At 36.2% G+C, this 20166-nt stretch overlaps 1 protein-coding gene across 1 annotated transcript in view; it reads left to right on the top strand.

Annotated features, from left to right (window-relative positions):
• Nucleotides 1-20166, top strand: part of bbs9 (Bardet-Biedl syndrome 9) — a 144523-nt gene that overhangs the window by 13451 nt on the left and 110906 nt on the right. The window contains exons 7-14 of the mRNA XM_088014191.1: nucleotides 778-862; nucleotides 1528-1711; nucleotides 4043-4172; nucleotides 7394-7575; nucleotides 8431-8507; nucleotides 8612-8665; nucleotides 9254-9356; nucleotides 19870-19974. Of these exons, the coding sequence (XP_087870317.1) occupies nucleotides 778-862; nucleotides 1528-1711; nucleotides 4043-4172; nucleotides 7394-7575; nucleotides 8431-8507; nucleotides 8612-8665; nucleotides 9254-9356; nucleotides 19870-19974 (920 nt within the window). The remainder of the gene's footprint in view (nucleotides 1-777; nucleotides 863-1527; nucleotides 1712-4042; nucleotides 4173-7393; nucleotides 7576-8430; nucleotides 8508-8611; nucleotides 8666-9253; nucleotides 9357-19869; nucleotides 19975-20166) is intronic.

Raw genomic sequence — 20166 nt, 5'->3', positions numbered from 1 at the left:
AAAAAATAAATAAAACATGCAGAGCCCATGAGGTGATGCACTGGATGCCTTTATAGAGCAAGACTGCTGTTATATAAGATGGGTTTTAAACCTGTCTCCTTCGATTAATACCAGTTTTATGGTCCAAAGATATTTTTCAGTATGATAACACAGAGTGGCTGGGTCAGCAGGTATTTAGTGTTTGGTCTGTGGTTCGGAGTCATACTGGGTTACGTTTAGAGCGCTGTTCATTCACGTGTCGGTGAAGAAAGATATATTCCCGCCAAGCTGCTTCGTCTGCCAGCCTCTTACTGGAAAACGGCTAACACTACAAATGCCAAAGTCAACTGACCACAGATCAGCTTGACCACTTAATTTTTTGCCAGGTGTATACTGTTCACTGACTAAAACTGATTGACTGCCATTTCCTGAAAAAGGTGGGTCATTACAGTGTTGACTGATTTAAGAGAGGCTGTGAAGAAGGGGGAAATATTTTTTAAACATGCTTTATGATATTTAACATTTGAATATTAACCAACAATGAAAGGAGAATGTTAGCTGGAATTAAAATCCAAGTTAAAAGTAGGAAAGCAAAGCTACAATAAAAGGTAAAACTGAAAATTTAAATGCAGTGCTGGATAACCTGTGTTGATTTTACGATATTATGATTAAAATGTTAGATTGATACAAAAGAGCAGCTGAGAAAAACAGAAAATCACTCTGACAGTACTTGAACAGGATTTTAGAAATAGTATCACCATTTCTGTCAGTAACTGTTTGTTTCATTTTGACTCTCAGGTATGAGACTCTGGCCGTTGCTACAGATGCAGAGAGTCGACAGGATTCTGATTTACTCCCTAAAACTGGGGGCAAGAGGCTGACGGTGAGTCTTAAATTCAGATACAGATAGACAGAAGTCCAGGGTGAGCTTGGTTGATTGTCAACACATATGAATAACAACATTTTTGAGTCTCTGCTAAAAAAAACCCAAAAAATTAACCTTAAATGCATTTTCTGCACATTTGATATGTAAATAGAAAGTTTTATACACTTTGCTTAACAGAATTGTTCATTGTAGCAGTCTGCATCTTAACAATGTAGAGTAAAAAGGTATCTATATCTTCTCATATGTCCACTGAACATGATATGTTTAGCATAAATATACCCAAGTGCAATTGATCTGCTATCCTGGTTTTTGTTGCTCTTTAAATTTGACCATTATATCCTCGATTTCTTTAATTGTTGAAGTTGATGACAGCTTTATCTGTTATTACCTCTTGATTGCTTAACTATTAACCACATGCATTTGATTAAAAGTATATGTAGTGCAGAAGTATGTGAAATTATGCTTCAGTCATATAGATCCTGTGTAAGTTATCTTGTTTGTGTCTCATAGTCGCAATATGTAACACAAATGATGCAAGTCGTTCAAGCTTTTTGAAGGCTTGTTCAAGTAGTGATTATTCATAATTTACAGTAATTTAAAGTTGAAGAATAGTACAATATTAATTCTAATGGTCTGCTTTAATTTTGTGTGTCTCTCTGCAGCCTGACTGGACATTTGTCCTGGGAGAACAGGCCCTGGACATATCAGTACCCTCATTCTCCCATTCCTCGTCCTCCATCCTTGTGCTGGGCGAGAGGAACCTCTTCTGTCTTCGTGATAACGGACAGATACGCTTCATGAAGAAACTAGAATTTAATCCCAGCTGTTTCCTACCCTATATCTCAGGTAAGCTGGAGAGAAATTGGCACAGAAACTACAGCTTTTCTCTTCCGAACAGAAGAGTTTCATTGCCAGACTCTTTGTTTGCTTTTACCTCACAAGATGCTTTGGGCTGTGATATTTATTGACTTTGTTGGGAAGATTTCCACATGGCTGGAGTTTGTATTGTCAACAATAACTCGATTAAATATTTTCAGCAGGTGGATATTAACAGTGTGACTACTTGAGCTGCCACCAAATATTCAGTAGCAAATCAAACAGTCACACTGTCTTAAACATTTGCTCATAGTTTTTGTGTTGTGTAAGGAGTGTAGACAACAGCGATCTGTTGCAGATTCTTTTTAATGCTTTCCTTCTGGCCTCTGGCCTCACATCTGCCTCAGCTGGATCAAATCTCTTACCCTTATCAACTGTCCCCCTCCATCCATCTTTCTTTCTGTCCGTCTGTTTCTGTCTTCCTTTCTTTCTTTTATTTTGTAATTGTTTTGGCCTCATTTCCAATATGAGATTTCTTCACCTCTATGATAAATAATGGTGACTTCTAACTGTAAGAATGCAATAAACAGATGACAGATCTATTCAAATACAAGCATTATTATTTGGTCATTTTATTGTTATGAAATGATGTAAGTCATCTGCAGCGGCCTTCAGTTTTCATTTAAGCTAAATCACTTTGGGGAAATTTGTAACTGATGTGTTTGACAAACCTTGACCGCATCAAAAATTATTTTGAATTAATGGGTGGAGTTCCAGAGGGAATAACTTTAATTTGTCACTAAACACTATGTGCATGCAAACCTGTAATCATGCCAAGGAAAGTAGTGAGATCATATTTCTATCATTCAGAAAAATATATGTATTAAACAAAGAATTTTTATAACCTTTTGCATTCCCCTTTCTATAGCTGAACATTGTGTTTTAATGGCTTGAGCATTCTACCCTTTTGCTCATCATTTCCTTATATCCTTATTCTTCATCAGGTTTATAAAATGTCAAGTAGGACTGCAACGATTAATCAGATTAATCATTATAAATCTATTATTCAAAAATTCCACTAATTTAGTAATTTATTAATTGTTAACTGCAGCATATAGACCATTTTCTAAAAGAAGGACAATTTTCGCATGTTGATGTTAGAAGTATTATTTGCAGATGCATCAAATAACCAGCATGTACACTACAGTAATGCTACATTTTTGCATTTTAGGCAATAAAATGTTTATTTTCTTATTCAAAAAGAAAGTGAATTGCTTATTTGCATCTTATAATGTATGCCTACTTGTATAAAAAAGACTTAAATGAAACATCTGCAAAATGTGCAATTTTTTTTTCATCTGACTAATCGTCAAATTAATCGAAAGAATAACCAAATACTAAAGTAACTGTTAGTTCCAGCCCTAATGTCAAGCAGTAAAGTAATTATATATACATAGATTGAGAAGAAAATTAGCTCAGAAACATGTTGCAACAATGAAAATCAAGCAGCAACAATGAAAATCTACTGGCTTTACTATGGAGACAATGGAGAAGACAGGATTGAACAAAAGGTTAAAAACACCATAATTCACACTCCTCCTTCTATAATTAAACTGTCATTTTTAGGAGTCTGCTGAGATATAAGGTGTGTTTGCTTTGATGTGGCATCAACATACACTCTATCATTTTGACCCCAGCACTGTAATACCCTGCTGACCGCTGTTACTATATTATAACTTCTGTGAGCTTTGTTTTGCGTGTGGCCGTCACCTCAGATCTCACTAGGTGGTAACTGCACCATCGGTGGGTTGACTGGATGGTGCCTGAGTTGATACACAGGCAGTATTTATATTTCATGTTTCTAGCCTTGGTTCACAAGAGAAAGTGCCTAAGCTTTATTTACAGTACACCTATAAGAACAGAGTTTGTGTCTGAATGAAAGATCTTGATGACAGCATCTCTTATTCAAACCATATGTGAAGTGTAAAGAGATGATTTTCCTGTTACGGAGAGTTCAAGCTGCACTCATCCTGAAGGGCAGTGCCACCCACCACAGGAATTTGTTATTTTTGTCCATGGTTGTTAGATTTGTGAATATGTGCCACTGTTTCATGTAACTAAGAATGAGAGACAAAAACCTCAAATTTGTGCTCCTATGAAACTGATGCTGACTTTTTAACCACAAGACACCAAAGTGAATAAATGCACCAAAGAGATAGTTTTTTTTTTTTAACTTACAGAAAAAATATCTACTTAATTGACTTAAGAATTTGTGTTATGCAGCAACTTTTTTGTTGCTGCAAAATGTTTGAAAGTGACAGATTTTCTGCCTAATCTCCTTTGTCTGTTATTATTATTTAGTGAAAGATGGCACCACAAACCTGCTGCTTGGTAACCACAACAACATGCTGCTGGTCTACCAGGACGTCACGCTGAAGTGGGCAGCCCAGCTTCCCCTTGTCCCCGTGGCTGTTCGTGTCGCCAATCTCCCGTGAGTTCCCCCTCCAGTAAAACAGCACATCTGGGACATCTCTGATGCACAGAGCAATACTCATCCATGTAGACCATATCTTGTATTCTACAATTGTGCGACTCATGTTACCTTAGTTGGAGTTGCTGTATGTTACCTTAGATTTGTTCTTTTAGTTGACTTTTGTTCGTAATATTTTGGCAACGTGTCGTTGATGCTGTGTAGGTGGAATAATTTTTGCTCAAATGTTTAAATTTTTTGGCAAGTCTTATGATGTGACTGTGGCAATAAGGTATTATTTTTACATCTTGGAGAAGCTGATTAGGATCTCAAGCGCTCAAATATTATGACCCCAAATCTCAGTAGTTTAAAAAGAAGCCAAAAAGAGGTTTAAAGAGTAGTAGCCAAAGTAAATTAGGTGAATTAGCAGTTTTGGCCAAAAACTGATGGAGTCATTCAGGACATGTTTATGGGGAATATCATTCCTACTAATTGGAAATTGAACTGTTGGCATGTATTCATGAGATTGCCATACATCAACAGTCTTTAGTCACAGTCAATTGACCCTTTGCGGTCAAAGGGAAATTGACCGCATTCAATGTCCCTTTGGGATAAATGAAGTATTTTTGAATTTTTATTTGATTTAAATCTTATTGTCATCTAGTAAATAGTACTGTCACACACAGGTAAAAATCCCTGAAGTAAATTGATCTTTTATCACAGTAGGATAATATTATACAGAAAAATTGGTAAAAGTTGAATGAAATCATATCATGATTTCATTCAAATCATAATTTGAATGAAAGTTTAGTTCTTAAGCTGAATGTTTAGGAATTTTGAATCATTGCACTACACGAATTCTACATTTTTGCATTTTAGGCAATAAAATGTTTATTTTATTGTCTGAATGACAAAGAGACCCATTCCTCTGAGCCACTATTCAAAATAGGAAAGACAAAACAACCTGTCATCCAATAGAGTTTTGGGTTTTAATTTTGTGAGTCTGAAAATTGTTAATGGAAACAACTCCTGGACTAAACATTTCCATACATTTCCATTTCTTCTGTCAGATAAATACAAATAAAAAGTTGTTCATATTTTCAGATAAACAAGACTAAATTTGTAAGTTTATCTTGCCACCATATGTAACAAAGAAGATCTCAAGGGAGGTAAAAATCAGTTTAGTTTTAAATAAATGAGCAAAAAATGGAATCTAAAGTCTACCAAATCTCCTTAAAATTGAAGGATTATTTCTATACAAAGTGTATGCATTTTTCTGGATGTAGCCGTAAATATTCACGAGCACTAATAAACATGCAACAGGTACGCTGATTCAGTTATCAGCTTGTAAAATCCAGTGTCAGACATTTGGCAGGAAATAACCCTGCAATGTGTTCCAGCTGGCCAATCATAGCATAGTGAGGAGGGACCAGTCAGAGCCAATCCTTTGTCTTTTTCCAAACAACTACAATCAAGCTGCAATTTGATACAATTACAACGTAAAGCGCAAACACAGTTGAAAAATGATGTGGTCTCTGATCCAGTGTTTGCGCATGTGTGGTTTAGATGTAGGAGATAGTGTGTGTCTGGGTAGCTGTTTGGTTTAGTTTGAGGCTGTGTTGTTTTTAAGCTTTTGATAGTCATCGGGTCGTTCGGTGTGTCTGTGGGACATGGAGGAGTGTGGGAGAGTTACACAAATACACAGCAAACCATGCAAAACAAACACACACCCCAGCAGCTCACCGTAGATTTACTGTAGGGTTCCAAAATTTCTTCTTGCTTTGCTTCAGGGACACACTGAAGCAAAGCAAGTCTCCCGATTGGTCTCGTTTTTTCCATTCTAAACTGTCCACAGACATTCACTTTAGCAAATCTAACAACATACCTAACAATTCATAAAATGTCCCTCAGAGAATAACAACTTATCATGATCATTAATTTCTTTGACACTACACTTCTAGGTTAGGGTTTTTTAGCTAGGAAAGGGCTACCAAACACACTATTAGACAGCTGGTCATAATATTATGCCTGACAGTTGTGTACCACTAAGTTATGTCTGATGATTTATTTTCCATAAATTCAAATTGCAATAGCATAAAACTTTTACATCTCCTTTCTGCAAAAACCTAAAACAAAAATAAAACGGGTTTGTTTAAAAATTAAAGAAAAAAAATTCTGAAGAAGAAATTGATCAGCGATTTCAGGTAGTCTTCTTTTTTGTGTGTGATTTTTTTAAGGTCATGTAACATTTGCAACTCTAAAGTTTTACTTAGTGGGACTGAACACAAACATGGCTCTTAGGATTATAAAGGTTTCAGACCCCTGCTGGCTTATGAGAACCTATGAGTATGAAACTTCTGCCAAATAAGTAAAATAGGTTCTCCTCATGATAACATTTTGATGTCCAGATTCAGGATCAGAGCAGTGACGGTGACCACAGAGCTGGATCAAACTAGAATATTAGTGAATAGTAATATTAGGTTGTACTAAATGCTGAGGCTGTTTAATTTGCAGATCATAGTGCTGAATCTGCAAGTCTGGCACACAGTGGCTTGACACCACTCCACCAGTCATTGTGAACCATCAACATAATGAGGGCGATTCTTTATGCCATAATCTGTAAAAATTAACTTAATCTTTTCAGTATGAAAAATGTTCTGTTGACAAATGGCCTGTATCCTGGCAGTTGTCTTGATTTCTTTTTCATGTGTCCATTTATGCAGGATCCACAGTTATTTTCATACAAATAGCAAAAACAATGTTTTAAAAAATTGTTGTGTCTACTGCATTTTTCTTATTTTAGTAAAAATGAAGGCTCTTGGAGATCTGTGTTTTTGCAAATCTTTGTCCTGCCTCTGTAAACATCAATTCCTTCCTGCGGCAGTTAAAGTGAAAGCTTAGTGCTCCCTCAGACACTGTGCAGGTGTGCAGCCGGCTGTCTTGTGTGTGTTTATGTGTATTTGTCTGCGGATGAATGTGTTACCTCCTCACTGAACTGCACCAGAAATCACATAAACACATCTGCAACAAGTTACTTCACCATTTAAGCATTATTGGATCACTCTGCATTTCTTCATACTCTCCATCCTATCATGTATTTCCACATTAAAAAGCCGGCACTGAGCTTCCCCTTCTGTTGTCCTTAAGGAATAGAGTTGAACTACAAAGAACATGTGAAGCACAGGTTCTCAGCAGATGGCAGCAGTTACAGAGTTAACCCTGTCCTCTTTTTTTTTCCTCAGGGAGCTTAAGGGTGTTGTGGTCAGTCTGAGTTCAGACGGACATCTTTTGTGCTCTTACATGGGTACAGACCCCTCCTTTTTCTCAACTCCAAAAGTAGATGCAAGGGAGGCTGATTATGAGCAGATTGATGCTGAGATGAAGAAACTGCAGAAGTTCATCCGAGAGGCTACAAGGACTCAAGGTGAGAGGATACTAGAAAAAGAGCTCTGAAATGCTGAAGCCACTTCCTGACGAAACTGGAGTCTCAATTTCATGGATTCTACTGTACAATAACTAGGATTAAACCACTTTAAAGTTTGGCCCACATAGCAGTTTCATTCATTTTCCTCTTCCTTCAACTGTCTTCAAATTCATTTCTTCAGAAGTTTATATATACTAACATTACTATGTCAGTGGTTTTTAATCTTTTTTATGCAAAGTACCACTGGAGTAAATATAAAGATTTCCAAGTACTGCCATTCTGAAAGACATTTTTAGATCCCTACTACCACAGGACTTGGACTTTATACGTTTCTTGTGTTATGTCATAAAAACAAAGAACCGAAAAAAATCTTTTGAACGGTGACAATAGAATGGTTAGGTTTATGTGTGGAAACAATTAACAGAAAGTGGGATTTTAATGTGGAAATTTTAGGTTTTTCACCAATCGCAAAAGCCAACCTGCACAGTCTGGAGGCTTCCATAATTTGTGAAACTACTAAATAAGTGTTGCTCAGCATTTCTCTTAAGACTGCAGGTAGTCGCTTCTGTACTGTTTTTCTTACATGTGTTTTCCTTTCACTCAGCATTTCTTTTGTATGCTTACGATACTCTGAACAACCGACTTTTACACTTTGTGTTTATTTTTAAACAGTGTATGTAAATATCTGGTTTCACCCGAAACTGCCAATGTTTTCTCACAAAAATATTTCTCTTTCTTAATTTAATACCTTGCATTTTTGCAAATGCAAGGTATTTAGTGTTTAAACAAACACTAAAACAAGTGTTTATTTAAGACACTTTTTCCAGCTTTTTAAATACATGCCTTTTTTCATAGATATACTCCCCAAATCTGATGCTGTGGATGATCTGTCTGTCAAGGCGACTGTGTCTTCATGCCTCGACACACCATCGGTAAACACACAAGCTCAGATGTTCTTCATGAACTGATTGGCAGATATTTAGATCATAAAGATTTACATGCAGAAGCTTAAATGTATTAATTCTTTCTTTTACAGCAAGCTCTAATCCAAGACATTGATGGTCTGCCTGTACCCTCAGTTACTGTACAGGTAAATTATTTTTTTGTTTCTTTGTCTACATACTGTCATAAAGACAAAGTGTCTAATTAGTCTCTGCACATATCTCTTACGGTCCCATCACAGTGCCTTAAATTGGGTTGAGATTTGGACTTTGACTATGCCATTGCAAAACTTTGATGCTTTTCTTTTTCAGCTGTTCCATGGTAGATTTGCTGCTGTGTTTTGGATCATTGTATTGTTGGTTGAATATCTGATTTTCAGCCAAGCTTTTAGTGTCTGACTGGTGATGTCAGAGGAGTATGTATACCTTAATTAAGAGTTTATGGTTGACTCATCAACTATTTAAGGTGCACAAACCCTAATAATTATCCCCTTATCCCTCTGCCAACAGGTAATCTGAAATATTTGTGCTGATTTGTCGTATTTGGTTTGTTGCAGCAAATAGCTGCAGAGTTATTTAAGACCAACCTTTAAAACATTCAAACACAGATGGAGAAAGAAAAAAGATTTAGCATAATGATTTCTTAATGATTGCTTTAAGACACCTCCAGCCTGCTGGCATCAGAAAAAATAAAACATGTCTTTCTAGGTTAAGCTTTTGATATTGTCTTTCTGCAGGTGAAGGTGAAGGCCAACTCTGTCCTACAGTCTGCTAAGCTGTCCATTTGTGTCCAGCCCCCCCTGGCTGTCACTCAGGACCAGTTTGTTTTGGAACCAATGGGTTAGTAAACTGCTTATTTTTGTTTGTGTGTGAATGCATGTGTGTGTTTGTGTGTGTTTGTGCAGGATTTATGGCTGTCTTTGCTAGGGTGACTTGCTCAAATATATGTGATGAATGGTTGATTTCTGATTAATTTTCATTAATTTCCTGTGTATTTGTTCTGCCTGTTTCTTATTTCCTCAGATTTAGCTGGAGTTTAAGGGTGTGATAAATAATACATGGATATTGCAGAAAAAAGTAAACTTTTAACAGATGAATGATTTTAAATAAAAGCAACACACATTTCAGCTGTTTGGATGTTTCTTGTTAATGCTGCTTGTGGAGTTCTTTGAACTGAGGAAACTTCAAATAATACTCTGTTTGGATTTAAGGAACTATACAATACAGTACTGTGCACTTTCTTCTTTTTTAGGGAAATAATCCACAGCTTTATGCATCTGGTTTTGTGCAAGATCTTTCTTCATCTGTCGTCAATCACTTATGCTCTTCCATGGGTCCTCTCAGGCTCTGCTTCATGTGTTTTATGTATTGAACATCTCGTCCTACTTCACATTTTGCTCCACACACACCCGCCTGTGTGAATGAGAGGAGTGTGCTAACTTTTATTTGTCTGGCTCTTATCAGTGTTTACACCATGTCTTCTACTGCTGGTCTCTTCCAGGCAGCACTAATGTTGAAGTGAATCTCCCAGACTATTTATGCACTCAACCTTTTAACCCTAAACACCAGTACTGTCAGCTCATTAAAACAACATTAGCGATGTCGTAACACAGTGATTGGAGTCTGCTTTAACTGCATCTCATTGCCATTTTTCTTTACATTTTTATATGTGTAATTGCGGAAGCTATTCTAGCTTTTTGTAATGTAGTCCTTATAAGAAAATCTAATTCTAAATCGTTTCTACCTTAGCAGCTATAAACATGTTCCACATCATGAAAGTCTAGGGGAGCATTTTCTGCTCCAAGGAGGTACTCAGCATACACTGGGAGCAGCTTCAGATGATGCACACATTTTACAATTGTTGGTTTCTTTGTTGTTGTTGGTGTTTCCACATGTTGAATGCTGATATGCAAAATATTCAACACTTTTCGGAGGTCTTAATTAGCAAATACAACATGTTCATGCGAACAGTTAATACTTACAGTGTTGACCTTTTTCTGAACCTTTATTCTCTGGTCTACCATTTTACTGTAGACTTAAATTTCTGGACAAATCATGACTGATAGTAACTCATTTATGATTTATTGTACCTTGGAGCTGATCAGTTTTCTTGGTTCTCAATGAACCCTATGGATTTAGCATAGGATTTGGGTCAAAAACGTGTTCTGATTTATTTATTTTTTATCCACTTATTACTTTTGCCTTAAAGCACACAGATCACCTACACATACTACCTGGAAGATGTTGCTCTTGGAGAATGTTTCAATCTTTATTCAGTGCACAGTCCTTGTCAGAACTGGTCGTAAGCCCACTCTCTTGGAAGAGACGCACACCCAACACATGGATTGCATCACAATGCTTCACTGTTTCCACAAACGTCTTTAATGCTCACCTTTCCTTCACCAAGTGATTTTCCAGATCTCCCAAACAATCAAAAGATTAATAGGACAATCTTCTGCAGTTAAAACTTGGACTTCCTGTAAAATTTCTGTCTGTTCCTGATATTTTTTTTATTTTTTGTGGTCAGAAGTGAACATTGTACAAAAGCATTTCCGTCAATGTCACCCACCTGCTGCAAACTCGGAGCTAGTCCTGGACTGATGACCGTACAATCCTGAAAAGTCCTGGTGGATTCTAGCCTGTATTTCCATTGATCATATAAATGAGCAAATTGGAATTACAAAAATCAATTAGCTTATTGAAAACACTGTAAATTTGAAAAACCTGTGGTTTTTTGGCCGTATCAAAATGAGTGAAGTTGGCAAAACTGCAATGGAAACATCTTTATTGCACCACACAAGTCATGTGGTCAACAACCAGACGTTACTGTTGGTGGAAAAGACAAAGATGACAGGAAGTGGTCAGAGGATTATGGATGTTTTTTAATGACTTTTTGCATGAACAAACGTATTCACCTGCAATTTTAGTTGCGATTCTTATTTAAAGGAAACTCTACAATTGCGAAGTTGGTTTTTTCTGACATTAGCAGAAGATTGACAAAGTTTTATGCACATTTCTAATGGAAACATAGTTCTAGACACTATTGGACACCCTGAACCATTATTTACTGCAATTAAACCATTCTGTAAAACCATGTGATAATTTGGAGTACTTGGTGCAAACAATTAACTTTGATGTCTTGCCGTCATTAAAATTAAATGTTACTTTATGTAACAACTAACAAAAGGCCATTTCTTCAACTATTGTTCTAATTTAATTCATAAAGTAATGTAATTTGACTCCTTCTCAGCTCATTTGTACATTTGACTATTCTGAAATGAACTTTGCACCTGATTTCATGGTTTCACAAAAATTGTATAGTTTCAGTAATTCTGATTGTCTTTGCAATAAATGATTATGAAGCTGGAGCTGCTTGCTTTTTAATGAGTCAGACCCAAGCCTCACTGCTACTAATAAACACCTCTATAAACTATAGAAAAACCCTGTAATTTGTCTTCAGTCATATTTTTAAATCTTGAATTAACTCAGTAGAACATTGTTTTTATGGCAGTGCATCAATAAAACCTATATAAGGAGAATCATCTTTCCATGGAGAGAAAGATATGTCATAAGTGATGACATACTGGTGCTCTGTGTGTCAGGAGGTTTTGTTGTCTGTTAAAACAAATTTACACCAGTGACTCCTCCTAAGAAATAATAAACCAAATGTAGCAACTCCCTAAAATAGGAAAAAGCCGCCAAGCATGAATAATCTGCTCCTTGCTTGGTTTGTACAAACACATCCCGGCCACAGTAGATTTATCTGGACTGAAGCTTTGAATAAAATGGTGTTACCTTATCGATCTTAGCTTGTTCTCTTTTAATCTGCACACTTGTCATAATGAAAGAGTAAATCTCACTCAAGATTATGAGGTCACATGTCAAGTGAAAGTCCACAGGTTATACTAACACAGTGAACCATGTTGGCAGCTATTTTGTGAAGTCCTGTACTCAGGCATAAAAGCTGGATTACTAACAGAAAATTCCCCTTTTATTGTAATTCCAAAACTGCTCCTGACGTGCGCTGAAACCCTCATCCATCACAGAGGAGTAGACACCAAGCTCTTTGAGAAGGACCAGAGTGGATTGTGAATTTATGATTTCAAGATGTGAGAAGCATTCGCAGCCGGTTGGAGGACCATCCATTTATTCTAAGTCCTGACTCAAAGTGACCACTGCTTACCTATGATTCATGATCCATGCATTCAGAAATGAAAAGCATCTTACCACAGTCGATTCTTATCTGTGCATATGCTGTACATGACCTCTCCAGCTGTTAATGCAAGCATGATGCTCCGGCTGCACAGCATGGTACATTCCCCATGAATTTTAGTTTTTTTTTTTTTTTTTTTTCCATTTACATGTATTCCTTTAACATACTTAATTTGTAATGTGATTTTTTTCCTTTTTTTATTTTATTCACATATTCTCTTTTTTTACAGTAGGCAGATGAGAAATTAAGAATTTTAAGAGCTTTGAGAAAACCTACATAAAACATAGAAACAGTAACAATGTGTAGAGCAAGTGGAAGAGATGTTTGCTGCCACAAAAATATAATCCGCAACCTAAAGTAAAACTTGGTTTCTTTGTTAGAGTAAACAATTAAAGATCTGCCAGCAAAACTCAAAGTAAGTCAAAAATAAATTCCCCCCAAAAAACATTCCATGAAGGGAAAACTGGTGGATGTTTCTGGTGGGTTTAGTTGCTCTAAGCTTTTCTGTTTTGGCACCAGCTCTTCAAGTTTCACTGTTTATATGGAAGATCAGAGGGTACGAGTCATTATCCCGTCACATTTACACCACCAAAGAGATGCTTTGTTTATATGAGTTTAGGTAGCATTCAAGCTGGTCAAACCCAGAAGCCTCTGAAAGGCATACATTCAAGGAAGAACAATTACACACACAAGCACTCACAGGGATATCGAATTTTTTGCAGATGCTTATCCATGGCTGCTTAAATGCATTCACATGACACGTGTCATTACAGCGAGCTAAGAAAATGTCGAATATCTACAGTAAAATAGTGTTGCTTGTTTTTGTCGTGCTTTTTTATTTTTACTAACAGAAATCAACCATTGAAATGCTTCTGGCCATAGAACATAATTCACAAACACATTCAGGTATAGCATTGCAGAAAGTTTTCCATCGACTTTTATCCACTTTGGAGACTTTGTTCATCCCTAAGCACTAATTCTGCTTGCCCAACATTAATACCATCAGACAAATGAAATACAGCCCTGTTTTAATCCAGTGGTAGTCTAAATCTATCAGTGCATTAAGAATTAGTGCACCCATTTATCACATGCCTATTTGCACAGAAGGAAACCACTTTAATTCATTTTCTGGTGGAAGATCAAAGCAGCAGCACTGTCTACCAGAACTGGTTGATGTTAGGACTGAAATGAAAATCCCAATTTATCTTAAGTATTAACAGTTTCCAATGTTTTGGACTGTTTGTTCTTTAAAGAAGAACATTGGGATTTGTAGATAATCTTTTTAGTTTAGATCTCCGACATAGAAATATTCTTTCCATTTCAGTTTTTTTTATTTTTTTTATTTTGTTCAGAACTAGATAGTCAAGCCCAACCTTATTCATACCCCTGGCAGATTTACTTTTAAAGTAAATTTTAATTTCACCAACTTTTGATTTCAAGTAGTCCAGTCAGAGTCCAGACATAAATCTAATTGAGGAAGGAGCTACATATTAGGGTGATTGCGTGGAGGTCTTCCAACCTCAAAGGTTTGATCCTTATTATGTAAGAAGCTGCTCAGTGATTAAAGGAAATGTTTAGTTGTTGTAATACCAGTGGAGATTATTGAGTAATGAGAACTCTGTTAAAAATGTAAGTGATAAAATATATATTTTTAAAATACACCGTTTACATTATTTTATATAGGTGACTACCTAATTTCTCATCAGATTAAAGTAAAAATAATTTTTAATCTAGGTGGGGAATGAATAATACTTGTTTTATTTATTTATTTTTGTCTTTGTTAGAACCTTAGTGTGTACTATAAAACATCAGTGTGCCAATAATTGTACAAAAGGGCAACATTAATAAAAATGTTTGTCAGGGTCTTTGTGGCTCATTACAAAACACACGTGATCATGACTAAAAACTATGCATAGGTTTTTTGAGTGTTTTATTAGCTTCTGGTTGCAGAAAGTGCAACGCCATATTGAGAACTGATTTTATTTTTTTTATGATGTTTTTCAAGCTATAATCTCCAAAAAATACCAATTTGTCTTTTCAAACAGAGACACTTTACCTTTGACCTCAGTAAATAAATCCTTAAGACTAGGGCTGCACCCATGGGCTGTTAAGTGCCCAGGTCTGCTATAAAAGAATCACATTTCTATTTACTGTTGAATCTAAAACTGCTAGTGAAATATTATACAACAATAACTTATTCATTTTTCTCGTAATCCTTTTACTTTTTTTTAATTCTGCCTTGGATACTGTCAAACTGAATCTGTTCCAGGAGGTAAAACTGTTTCTAAGTTTTAATGCACGTTCCTCATTGGATAGCTTTTGCTGGACACTAGTTATCGAAGTAGTTGTGACAAAGTAATGGATGTTGTGTGAAAATCTGTTGGCAATTTAGAGAAACACCAGCCAGCAACAAGCAATATTATAACAGTGCTGCTGTGACACCTTCTCAGTCTGGTTTTCATTAGTTTTTTTTTTTCTTTTACAGTCTCTCTTTCTCTCCGTTGATCATTTTCCTGTTTAAAGGAATGCAGTTTTTGATAAAGATTTCCTCCAAACATATAAACACACAAGCTACTTGAGTAAAATCAAGGGTCAGTGTAACTCTGTTCTCTTTTCGTAGAGCTGTTGGCTGTGTGAACATACTTTGTGTTTAATTCCTCTGGTTAGAATCTGTCCACATGTTTACAAACCTTCATAATAGGTGTGAATTTGAGTTACCAAAATGAATAAAACGTAACAAAAAAAAGGTAAAACGTCATTGATACATGTGTGAGCACAAACCTACATGTGGTGAACGATGTGTGTAAAGAGTAGGGGAAGTAGCGCCCTCTGACTTTTATTGTTATTCCAGTTTTTATTCGTCTCAGATGGCAGCTCAATCCCCTGTTCAACACACTACCTCCTTTGTTCTGCCTCCCGTTCCCACTCGTAAGTCCTGCTCCCTCCTTCTCTTCACTTATTTTCTCGCCATTTCATTTAATCTTTTCCTTTTGCAGATTATTTCTTTCATTCATTCCTTAAAATGTCTTTAATTTTTCCTGCTCTAATGACCCTTTTGTTATTTCTCTCATCGTCTTCCTGTATTTCCATTTACAACACTGGAATGACACATACTTTAATTGTCTGAAGAAATAAAAGGTTAATTGAAACAATGAAGATAGAAGAGCATAATAAAGTTTCATTAAATATATGTCTACAACAACCACAGCAGTTGTCAAATGTCTGAAACGCTTCAAACAAATAAATGTGTTATCACAGCAACGTCACTATACAATAACAATTTTCAAAAACCCAACCTTTAATTTAGCTTAATTTGTTCAGAAATAAGTGTTTTCAACAAAATCATAGATGCTAAAGGTATTTACGCCATTATATTAAACAAATATATATTGTGCTTTATTATTTTTAGGTTGATGGCAATATCTAGGTACTTTTAATTCGTAATCCATGACTTGAGTTATACATGTGAATTGACAAAAAGCTGTGTTTCTCCTGGCTATTGTTGACAATGGGAATAACTAAATAACATGCGTTACTTATTGATCTTTCTGAAGTTTCAGGAATATATAGCTACTCTCCTGTGACCAGTAAGTTAAATAGGACTTATGTATATATTGGTACAACACAAACCAAGAACGATCTGTGGCTTAACCATTTCTATAGCAACATGTTATTTTACGGACTTTGTCCACATCTTTCCTCAAGATGCAAATAATTTTGAAGGCAACCATATTTCTCCAGTCAGCCAGAACATTTTCTTGTAGTTTATTGTCACAAATTCTGCTCTGTTATCCAGTTTAGTTTGGTACCTACATGTCAGCATGCTAGCATGATAGCAATATTAATGCGTTTATGATTTTCAACAGGCACATTTTATGTGACCTGACATAATCCTCGCCTACAAAGACTATGTGGTCATTGTTTAACATCTCACACTTAGATCATACACACACTGTAATTCCACGGTAAGAGCCAAAATATTATTATTAATATTTGTTTTCCTGTCATTTGTTTTAGTTTTGATATTATCTGCATATGGGGAGAACTGGAAAGAGAAACACACTCATGGCTCTTGCTCCTTGTGTGGTATTGATCCCCATCTTCACCCCTCATTACCTCTAACCTTTTCATCAAAGTCCGTCATCAGTTTAACCTGAGCCGTCAAGTACTTTAACCTGAACCCTGACAGAGAGAGTGAGCTGCCCCTGGCATGAACACACAGTACGACTCTCTGAACAGTGTCAAGATCACTCTCAGCAGTAGTGAGGCACCTTCTGTGATTAGATTTTGGCCGGATTACAAACCGTAACAGTGAACACAAATTTAGCAGAAACGCCAGCAGGTGAAGTAGAAGTTTTCCGTTCCTTTATTTACTTTTATTACAGACAAACATGGTTAGAATGAATCACGTAATATTTATTTGATTAGAAAGGCTGTTGAAGGCTCTTTCGGCTTATCCTTAAGTATGACGTTTTGTATAAGATTTTAAAGGGCAATGCACAAAAAAGATGGATAAAAATGTTTTGACAATGGAGTTCTGTAAAGCTTATTTTTTCTTATCTCAGATAACTGTCTCTTGGTATGTATATTTATGTTAAGTTTTTAAATATATTAGCCTTCATTCCCTTAAGAATACACGAAGAGACAAGTATATCATCAAATAAGACAATATAAAGGGATGAGGTGGCATAAAGCTAAGATCCCCAAGCAAACTAGTGGATAAGTAAAACGTTAAAGCGGAAAAGAAATGGAAAAAGGTGAAAGTTAGGGATTGGAAAAGGAAGAGAAAGGTACAGTAGTAAAGCAGGGGATTTCAGTCTCCTTTAGGCAGTTTGTTTTTCTTGGATGGGGTGCTAATGGCTTAATGTGCCTGAGAACACTGGGGCCAGTCTGAACAGTCTCACCGGGTCAGACACAGAGGTCAGTCAGGCGCATAACCTGGTGCTCACAGATTTGATGCCCACGGCTCTTGTTCTGGCCTGTCTGAATGTGCTTCAATGTATGATGAAGAGCTAAAGGGAAATGAAAGAAAAGAGAGGAAGAGGGATTACTTTGTGTCTCCTTTGGTGGTGTTTGTTGGTCTTAACGGGACTGAAAACACTTAAAGCACTTAAGCCAGTCTGACCAGGGTGACCTTCAGGGCACGGAGGTTAAAAGCCTTCAGTTGACAGACTGACTGACAAGCATGGAGGGAACTAACCGTATGCTTAAACAAGACATAAAAATAAGCTACTGGAATAAAAAAAGCAGTGTTACTGGTTTGTGGTACAAGATTGTATTTTCCATTTAGGCTTATCTTCTCATTGGTTTTTCAGTTTTAGAAATGGTCTTGCATAATTATTTAAAAAGTGAAAAATCAGGCCTTTATATTTAAATTTAGTTCTTTATTGTCTATTTTTTTCCATCTGTTTAGCCTCAGGTTGATCTGTCTGTTCTCCCCAGGAAGGCCTTGCATCACTATCAGCGCGGCATGTTTGTGTGCATGCATGGTTAAACACATCAAGGTTTTTTTACCGTTCCATCTTAAACCTACTAACCTCAGTGATATACAGATTCAGAAACGTTCACACACTCTTTACTCTTAACTTTGAGAAATTACACAGACTTTTATGCTTTTCCATTTGGACACATGCACATACACTCGGGATTCAGTCACCTGTAACAGACTGGGCCCAAAAACATCACGCCCCATTTCACCAACATACCGCCCTGTATGCGTGTGTGTGTGTCTGACTGCATGGAGCCATTAGCTGTAATATATCCTTTCCTCTCCAGCCGTATTTGATCCCTGCTCTTTCTCCCCAGCTCTCTTTCCCCCTCTACTTTCTGTTGGTTTTCAGGCGTTTTAAAGGAAGCTACAAGTCATCACCCATCTCTCATGGTACATATAATTTCAGTCTTGGGTTCACCCCCACATATACTTACACGCACACACAGAGTAGAGTTCCAGTTGAAGCTTTTATTTTATGTCTTCACCTCGCATAGTGATGCTGAACGTAAGCAGTGCTTTAGCAGTTCTGTGTGTGTGTAGGTGTGTGTGTGCGTGTGTGCGTGTGTGTGTGTATACACATAAAAGGATCTGGTTAGTATTGAGCACACAGTGTCCAGTTATGTCACCAACTTCAAAAAACTGACTGCGTGTTTGTGTTTGCTTGTCTGGTTGACACACCAACTTCCATTTTTATCATTCAGTGTCCTTTTAGTTAAAAAGCTGAACTGATAGCAGTTAAGAATATCTATTATAACTTTATTTTCACATCCAAATTAATGTAGCATTGAGTTTTGCAAACTGACAGATTTTAAAATAATTCCAACATCAAGGCAATAAGTTACTCTCTCTTGATCTGGTTTCTGTAGGAGAGCTCTTATGTTAATGTACCTTCAGGGGATCATCTATTAAAATGCTTCTACTTACTGCTGGCCATTTTGTAAAACTTTCTGCTGCCATTTTTTTGCATTATGCTAAAGTCCAAGCCTAAACTCTAGTCCAGTCCAACGGAACTAGATCTGCTCCTTTACAAATATTGTGTGTTTGTTTTTGTCACATACGAGGGGGGCAAAAATTCATTCACAGCAATGAAAATGACTTAACCTATTTTTGATACAGGTGTTGCTGCCAAGGTTTGTAAAATCAGCTGTTTAGGGGAGATTGTTTTCCGCATACTGTGAGGCAAGTTGATTGGAATAGCTTTTTCTTTGCTTATTAAATGAAATAACTTCAAAATGCATTTTATCTTTACTCATGTCATATTTGTCTGAATCTGTTTTTTACTCTTTATTACTAGTCCTCTCATTTCTATTAACTTTAGGTATGAAATTCAAGATTATAGTGTTTGTTGAAAAACCCACTTTCACACTGCAGTGCCAACAATGTGCAAGAAGTGATGATATACTGTCATAGTTTGCCTTGTTTAAGTTGCAACTAATATAAACTTATTTTTTTAGAGATGTAATATTTTATAGTTGTTATTCTTCCCAATAACAATTCTTATTAGTATGTTAAGGTAACTGTTTGCTGAAAACAAATCATTTTGATACTTTTTGCTTAATTTTTAATATTTACACTGGTGGAGCTACACAAAATAAAGCTGTTCCTTATCTGGTTGTTAAAAAAAAATATGTTTTTTTTTTTTCCCCCAGGTGTTGGTTCAACCAAAGAAGTGGCTTTTTCAGCTTTCCTCAATGGCCAATACCCCCCTGCTGATCTGACCGGAGATATTGTCATGTCCTATAGTGCGCCAACAGGTAAAAGGACTCTTGTGACATGTGTTTGGTTTTTATTAGCATGTCAGATGTTTATCTTAGATGGAATAAAATGTAGACATTTTGTTGTTCATTCTTTGTTTGCAAATGAAGCTTCTTTGGCTAAAGCAAGGAATTTGACTTTGGTTTTACTAGCATAAAAAATATAATAAAAATAATAGGATAAAATAAACA

The sequence above is a fragment of the Poecilia mexicana genome, unplaced genomic scaffold (genome assembly GCF_051168715.1).
Source record: "Poecilia mexicana isolate PSO_F unplaced genomic scaffold, ASM5116871v1 scaffold_16, whole genome shotgun sequence".
NCBI classification, from domain to species: domain Eukaryota; kingdom Metazoa; phylum Chordata; class Actinopteri; order Cyprinodontiformes; family Poeciliidae; genus Poecilia; species Poecilia mexicana.
This window is presented reverse-complemented; position numbering and strand designations above follow the sequence as displayed.